Source organism: Myxine glutinosa, chromosome 1 (assembly GCF_964187855.1).
Source record: "Myxine glutinosa chromosome 1, kmMyxGlut1.1, whole genome shotgun sequence".
NCBI lineage: Eukaryota > Metazoa > Chordata > Myxini > Myxiniformes > Myxinidae > Myxine > Myxine glutinosa.
In genome coordinates this window covers 312,217,290-312,225,474 of record NC_136261.1, presented here as the reverse complement: position 1 = coordinate 312,225,474, position 8,185 = coordinate 312,217,290, and the positions used below count along the sequence as shown (strand labels likewise).

General features: G+C 45.4%; 1 protein-coding gene across 2 annotated transcripts in view; it reads right to left on the bottom strand.

Annotated features, from left to right (window-relative positions):
* Nucleotides 1-1,545: 1,545 nt before the first annotated feature.
* Nucleotides 1,546-8,185, bottom strand: part of AP4E1 (adaptor related protein complex 4 subunit epsilon 1) — a 184,081-nt gene continuing 177,441 nt past the window's right edge. The window contains exons 19-20 of one of the 2 annotated variants that reach the window (XM_068136403.2): nucleotides 2,511-2,704; nucleotides 1,546-2,273 (exon numbers count right to left, since the gene is read on the bottom strand). In XM_068136403.2, coding sequence (XP_067992504.2) covers nucleotides 2,080-2,273; nucleotides 2,511-2,704 — 388 coding nt within the window. In that variant the 3' untranslated portion in view covers nucleotides 1,546-2,079. Of the gene's footprint in view, nucleotides 2,274-2,510; nucleotides 2,705-8,185 lie in introns of those variants that run through there. The other variant, XM_068136410.2, reaches the window with a different exon arrangement.

Here is an 8,185-nt window from a genome sequence, read left to right as displayed (position 1 = left end):
GATCATTCTTTTAATTCGATCTTTACTTTGATTGATTTTACCTTCCTAACTCCAGAGATTTACCCCACGGAGTGCCCAGGCACGACTGCAGAAGCCTTCACACCGATCCTGCTGGTTAATTATTTTCGTTGCACTCAATAAAGTTACACTTTGGGCACATTCCTTAATCTTTTCTTCACTCAATATAATTGTTGGAACAGAAGAAAAAGTTAAGTTTAATACTTTGGCAATATGGATAAGGAGGAAGGACAGCCCTGTTTAAAGCTTAGTTATAAGATATACACTAAGTTGTAAGAATCGGTAATTTATTAGAATTAACAGATTTCACTCCAGATTTCAGCACTTATTTAGGCGTTGAGATCCGATCCTCAAAACCGAACTAAGATTTGATTTTATAGTTTAATTAGTCTGTGAGAGTATATTGTGTTTCGAAGGCAAGGCACGATTGAATTGTCCGAAACAAAATAGCGGCTTAAGAACCCAGCGATGGATGTGACAGGGGGCTGACCAAGATGGCGTACCGCCATTTTGGTAAGGCTTATTTTGTTGTTTTTTGTGATGAGTATCCCATAAATTATCTTCAAAAAGGGTGTGTAAGCACACCCAGACACCCAGTTTTCATTCATGCACTCCCTTGGAGGTCAACAAGTATGCATGCAAAGTTTGGGGCTGCTAGGTTTCATTGTTTTGGAGCTATGGAGGAGAAACACGCACACATATAAAATGAATGAATGAATGATCGTTTTAAGGCCATTTTCCCCGCGAGAGCGGGGGGTTAGCCTTGCGGGCCCCATGACAATCATGGTTCCCTGTTTGAGGCAATGTTTTTATGGCCGGATGCCCTTCCTGACACCAACCCTTAGTCGCCTCTTACGATGTGCAGGGATACAGTGTACCTATTCTAAACTGGGGTACACACCGTGATCATTCATCCCAGCAAGCTGGTACTCAATTTGCCGACCTCGGAAGGATGACAGGCTGAGTCAACCCCCCTGGCGTTAATTCAGCGATCGACCGGATTTCAAACCCAGGACCCTAGGATCCCAAGGCAGCACCCTAACCGCTAAGCCAATACCAGTGCACACACACATATACACAAACTGACTAACAGAAACACATTACCTTTTATTATTATGGATTAAGTTATCTCATCTCGATTCTCGAAGAGATGATCTCATAAAATGGGTTGTGATGTCCGGATGTCTGTCTGTGCGTCGTTAAGGTTTTGCTATTTTTGCTACTCCTCCCTTATCACCCGGCTGATCGTTCTGAAACCTGACACATGAATACAAGACAGTAGACAGCACAATAGCTCGAGCTTCGATTTTCCGATTTCCGATCATGGGGGCAGTTACCACTCAAACGTCTGATCCCTACTCGTCCCTTATTTACCAACCAATTTGTCTAAAACCCGATACAGCCCTTCTCCTCGATAGTTCACAGGATTGCTAGGTCTCAAATTTTTCGATTTTGGATCAGGGTGCCTCCCAGGGGACCACGGGGCTCTCCCAAGTCAGCAGACGTCTGAAATCCAACCTCAAGAGATGACCATCAGCCCTCTCTGGGCTATTTATTAGTTATGCTGTACATCACCCTTATATACAGAATTCAAGGATGTTAATGTTTGTTCTTTCCAACATAGTGACAACTTTCTGCCACCTAAGTGTCCATACACCCTTCCATAAAAACGGTGCATTTGTTCCATCATGCAGTGCAGAAAAGGCGAAGGGTTTTAACACTCAATCCGAGCACACGGCCTCTGGTTGAATCATCTTGTGGTATCATGTCACGGGGGCACAGCTGTGCCACTAACTCGGTGCTCGTTATAAGTTCAAAAAGGAATTCGGCCAGACTGTAGGTAATAACTTGTCTACTCTTCATAACAAGACACCCTGGCATATTTAAAGTCGACTAGATAATGCTAGCCGACAGGTCCCCAGTTTAATGTCTTTTAAATGATGCTGTACCCATTGATGCGGCATCCTGCCTGCAAAGCACCAGTCCAACAGTTTATAGTGATGTCCACGTCAAAGGAGATTATGGAACCTCTGATATCCTGCCGCCCCAGTTTGAAGTTGATCACGATTTTTGATTTAGGGCTGGCCATGGAGGGGAAGACAAGGCTCGTTGCACAGATAATGCCATAGGCTGCACTAGGCGAGGTGCCTTAGCACGTGCACATAGTTGAATATCTCCAGTGAGTAGAACAATACAATGCAACAGAAGCGGTGCACCAGTCTTTGTATCCTGTGCAGCAAACAGGAGCTCTTGACCTGCGAGATATAAATTTCCCACAAGGTTAAAATCCATCTTAACGTTCTTCAGAAATGCGAATGAAGATGAAATAGCATTTCAAAACATGGAGAAGTCTCCCAAGACGAAAAAAAGAATAAAATATCTAATCAAGTGTGCAGTCAAAATTCTAATGTCGATCTGTAGCTGTTAACTTGAGGCTTTCTTCTTGCAAACTATAGTGTAAACTACTACTTCAAATCCCCTCCCGTGCTTACCAGCAGTGGCGACATTATGAAACCCCACCGCACTCAAAGCTTGTATGGCAAAGTCCAGCAACCATGCCTTTCCAGGTGCAACAGGTAAATGGTTAGGTAAGCCAGGTGCGTCAGGAGGAGAAACAGCAAATCGTGTTTCATGAATGGCACTGGTCCACAACTTTCCAAACTCTTCTGTGCTCAAAGCTAAAGCTCTGCAAAACATGAAGCATACAACAACAACAACAACAACAACAACAACAACAACAACAACATGCATTTTAAGGCCATTTTCCCTGTTAGAGCGGGGGTTAGCCTTGCGGTCCCCATGACAATCTTCTCCATCTTGCCCTATTTTCTGCATCTCTCCTTGTTAACCCCCTTGCCCGCATTTCTTCTTCCACCATCTTTGGCCAAGTCTTTCTCGGTCTTCCCTGTCCTCTACTTCCTTCTACATTCATTTCCATCACTCTTCTCAACCAGTCACTTTCATCCTTCCTCAACACATGACCAAACCATCTCAACCTGTTCCTCTTCACAACATCAATCACAAGCTCTATTCCCATCATTTTTTGCAATTCATCATTTGTCTTCCTCTCTCTCAACGATACTCCACACATCCACCGAACCATTCGCATTTCCACCCTTTCCAGCCTTCGTTGCTGCTCTACGTTCATTACCCATGTCTCGCTCCCATAAATCATAACACTTCTCACACATGCAGCATACACCTTTCCCTTCAGCTTCAACGACACTCCCCTCATCATCAGCACGCCACTCAGTTCCCGAAACTTCTTTCATGCACATCTCACTCCAGCAACCGTTGCCGAGTCTGATCCACCTTCTCCATTCAGCATGTCTCCGAGGTAGCAAAATGTTTTCACACCTTCCAGCTTCATGCCATCTCCAAGATCCAACTCAACATTTCCTCCATCTGCAGCTCCCTCTGTGCACACCTTACATTTGAATGTAGCTGCCACACTGGTTAATGACCCTCTCAGACCACTACATTTTTGATGAACCCACTCAGCGCACATTGTACATTGAATGGAGTTCACTCTGACACCTTTCCTGCACACAGCACAGGGCCACTTCCCAGTTCTTTCCACCTCACCACATGCTTTACCACTTGCCATCACCTTCGTCTTTCCGATATTCACCTTCAGACCTTTTGACTCCATACATTCCTTCCACTTGTTCATCTTTTCCTTCAGTCCATCCATACTTTCCGCAATCAACACCAGATCATCTGCAGACAACAACTCCCACGGTAAACCCTCCTTTACATTCTGAGCCAGCACCTCCATCATAGCTACAAATAGTAGTGGACTTAGTACCGACCCCTGATGCACTCCCACCTTCACCTCAAACTCACCACTGTTCCGGTCCTTCGTCCTTACAGAAGGAGAATTAAGTTAGTTTCCTTACAGAAGAAAACATGAAGCATACCAACTGTAAATGCACAAGTTATTTGTCTGAAATTTCACAAAGTCCAATATGGAATCGTTCACACACTATGAAGCCAACCAACTGAAGTGCCTGTCAAACATAATTGAGAGATGGAGCTTTGCAGTTACATCGTTGGCAACACATTAAATTAGTTCTGGCCACATGTGTTGGGTAATCCTAAATATGACAAAATGCACCCCTTCGTCCTTCCCTAAAGCACAACCTTTCTCTGCCCTTTCTTTACCCATCCGCTGCAATTCTCAGCAAAAACAAATAAAGAAAAAAGTAGAATGGCACTCTGTGACGTTGCAACGTCGACTAATATGCCTCCGCTCACATTATAACATCATTATACATACTTGTACCAAGTTTGACTTAAATTCCTTCAGCTTTTTTTTTTTTTGTATACTGAATCGAGGCTCGTGAAAGAGCTAACATTTATTTCACAAACAAATCAACCAGACAAGCAAAATGTATAAAAAGAGGGAGCGGAAGACAAGATGGGGAGAGAAGGGGAAGCACACAAACACAGCATTTGAGAGCAGGGAGAAGTGTGGGAGGGAGAGGGCTTGGGGGGAGGAGGTGTGGGAAGGGGGGGGGGGGGAGGTATAAAACACAAGGAGACCAAGGACTTCCACGACAGAAGTTGGTATTTCAAAAAAAAGTGTAGGATTTTGGGTGAAATTAGTGGGGGTAGAAAAGATCAAGGTTTTGGATAGGGGAAGATAAGAGATGGTGGTGAACAGCTGTTTTAAAGACCTGGAGGGTGGAGTGGGATTGAAGAGAGTGAGGGAGTTTGTTCCAGAGGTGGGAGAAAAGAGGAATGAAGGAGTGAAGGTGAGCAGAAAGTCTTGATTTTGGCAGTTTAACCATAAGAGGGTTGCAGGCAGATCTTGTGTGACCTGTAGGAATATTTGGGGGACAGAGCCCAGAGAGAGCTGGGGGGGCAAGGCCAGAGAGGAGTCGGTAGAAGACGGAAAGACCACCAACCTGCCTGCGGTGAGTGAGTGAAAGGCCCTTGGAGTTAGCTTCATCGCGGGAGATTCCAATGATTCTGAACGCTTTGTTTCAACAGCGTGAAGATGAGCTAGGTGTGAGGCAGGAGCACCAGACCAGAGGGGAGAGCAGTATTCCATAGAGCTGCGGATGAAAGCCTTGTAAGTGGTGAGGAGCTCAGGTGTACCAAGGAAGGACTTCGCACGACGGAGGATGCCCAGTCAGCGACTGGCTTTCGAGGCCAGATTTGAAATGTGGTTTTCCCAGGAAAGATCATGGCAGATATTGAGACCCAAAAGCTTGAGTGACAGAACTTCTTGGAGAGGATTATTCAGAAAGTGGATGGGAGGGTTGTCCAGTCGGTCTTTTCGGAGAGACATCGTAAGAGTGTGAGATTTGTCAGAATTGAAAGACATGTTCCACTTGTTTGCCCAGTCTATGATTTTGTCCAGGTCTGCAGAGAGTGAGGAGGCTGCAGACTGCCGATCTGAGGGATGAGGAATGGAGTGACAGAGAGTAGAGTCGTCAGCAAAGAGATAGAGAGGATTTTGAAGAGAGTCAGAGAGATCATTGATGAAGACCAGAAAAAGCACAGGGCCCAGAACACTGCCTTGGGGAACTCCAGCCTGAACAGGAAGAGGAGATGAGAGAAACCCATTCAGGGCCACATGTTGACTACGACTAGAGAGGAAGTCCGCCAGCCATGCGTGGAGATTTCCATGGATACCAAAGGAGGAGCGTTTGGTGAGCAGAGCGGGGTGCCAGACCGTATCGAAGGCACGTGAAATGTCAAGGGAGACAGCTCTAATTTCTTGTTTGGCGTTGAGGACCTCCATCCATTGTTGAGAAAGCAGAAGCAGCATGTCCAGAGTGGAGTGACCAGGTCTGAAACCAAATTGATGGTCAGAGATCAAGCCATTGGAGAAGAGGAAAGATTTCATATCTGAAGCAATGATGGATTCCATGACTTTGCTGATAATTGGGAGAAGGCTGATTGGTCTGTCGTTGCTGGGATCTGTTTTTGCACCTTTTTTGTGCAAAGCGGTGATGTTGGCTGATTTCCAAGGAGATGGCAGATGACCTTGAGCAAAAGAGAGGGTGAAGAGAACAGAGAGAGGGAGTGAAAGAGTGGAAGAACATGATTTTAGGACCCGTGGGTTGATGCCGTCAGGACCAGTTGCAGAATCAGAGTCGAGGGTTGACAGAAACTTTTCCACCTTGTCAGGAGGAAAGGACACAGAATCCAGGAGCAGCTGGGTACGACTGGGTACGGTGGGTTCAGAGAGGGATGGGTTTTGGACACAAGATTTAGAGGCAAACACAGAGTTGAGGCATTCAGCTTTTTCACGTGCGGAGTCAGCCGTGTAGCCGTTTGAGGTGAGGGAGGGGATGGAGGGGATGGAGGGGGAACAAACACCAGAAACAGATTTGACCAGATGCCACCAGGATTTGGAAGAGGGAGACATGTCAGCCATTAGGGTTTTAGCCCCATGACTCAATTGATCATAACATCTGAAATTATATATCGTGCTTCTAAAAACTGATTTGAACTCAACTGCAGGCAGAGGTGAGTGGACAAAATGTGGTTTCGAGGCTCGACGTGCAGGGTGGATCCTTAGCCCAATAAACAAGTCCTTGAATTATGTGCCAAACAGTAGATAAAATGTTCGCGACCCACGTACAGGAAAAGATGTCATCCAAACGCCTCCTTCACAAAGGGAATAATTAATTATATATCTTCGTAGTGTTTAGTATGTCTCCTAAACCAAGGACGTATCCAATCTTCATCTACCATTTAGCCTAGTGTATAAGAATATTTACTTCGGCCTGCGCTCGGGTCTGATATGTTTAGATAGATAGCCAAAAAAAGCGTAGCCTATCATTATGCTTACATCTTGTTGTCTAAATTTGACCTTCTATAGGACGGGACAATGGGAGGTGTTGTCCTTATTGCCCAGTAGTGCTATGTCTTTAGCGCAGATTCTTGTCTAATATTTTGCTATAAATGAAATGCCTTTCCACTTATTTTTCAGCGAGTGTCTTGAGGAATTGTCCGCTGCGTGTAGGCGGTACATTCTCAAGCCTCGCTCCACACGTGTGTATATAATCGATTTTATTAAACATTGTTGCTCTTCTTCCTCTGATCTTCTTCTTCCTTCCCTTGAGGTCTTCGATCTCGACAATTTTGGTGTCAGAAGTGGGATACATCCAAGTGTGCAGACGAGGTGGATCCTCACGTTCCAGGTCGGGAGGGAGGCCTGCCGGCATCTAATTTGGTGGGTACGCATTTTTGCACCTCGAAATTGAAGCCTCCCGCCTTGCTTGGACGTGTGGACCTCTGTCGGCTGTACAACTTGGCTTGCATTCCGAACCAAATTTAGTTTAAACCAGAGCAGCAGTGGGTAATGAATCGATTATACAGGGCGCCCGGGATAAGGAGGTAAGCTTCCTGCGTGGGAAGCAGGTAGACCCATATGTGGGTGATAGATAATAGGTATTAAGTTACTCCGGCGTGAGAACTGCGTTTAAGGTTAGGAATCGGGGGGCGACCCGATCTTAGGACTACCAGGAGGGACTAGCCCAAGAAAGGTAGAATAATGAGTATTTTAAGTTAAGCTACGCACTGGATGTGTTAGAGTTCACAGGTAAGTAGGATTGAAGTGTGCATGAGTGTGCATGAATTTATACTGTATTGTATGGAGAATGAAAGGTCAGTCACATGGTATTTGTATATAAGGGAATGAATGACCTGTCATTGCAGCGTGTATTTGTGTTTATTGTGTGTGTGTCATGGATGTGTGTCATTGACTGACAAGGGATTCCCCAAATTGCCTACGGGCGTTGGGCAATCCGGATGAGTAAAATTGGCAGGGAATAATGAGAATGTTATGGAGAGCATGTGTAGACAGGGCTTTAAAACAAGTGTTCAATTACATCCCCACATTAACGGCTCTCCAGATGTAGCAAGGGAGAATGGGAGTGAAAGTCAAAAATAATAGGCTGTCGACCGACAGGGTGTTTATTCAACGGCATGGCCGGGGCTTGTATTTGGCCGATTTGGGATGGCAGAATGCGTCGAATGAAGGCAAGAATGACATGTGATGCTGACATGAGTCCAATCGGAAGAATGGATGGTTATGGTTTCACCCGGTCCGTTTATCTGTCTGTCTGTCCGGACACAGAGCTCTTGGGGAGAGCCAGAATGGGTTGGGTTGACCAAGATGAATGTGGACAATATATTAATTGTTTAT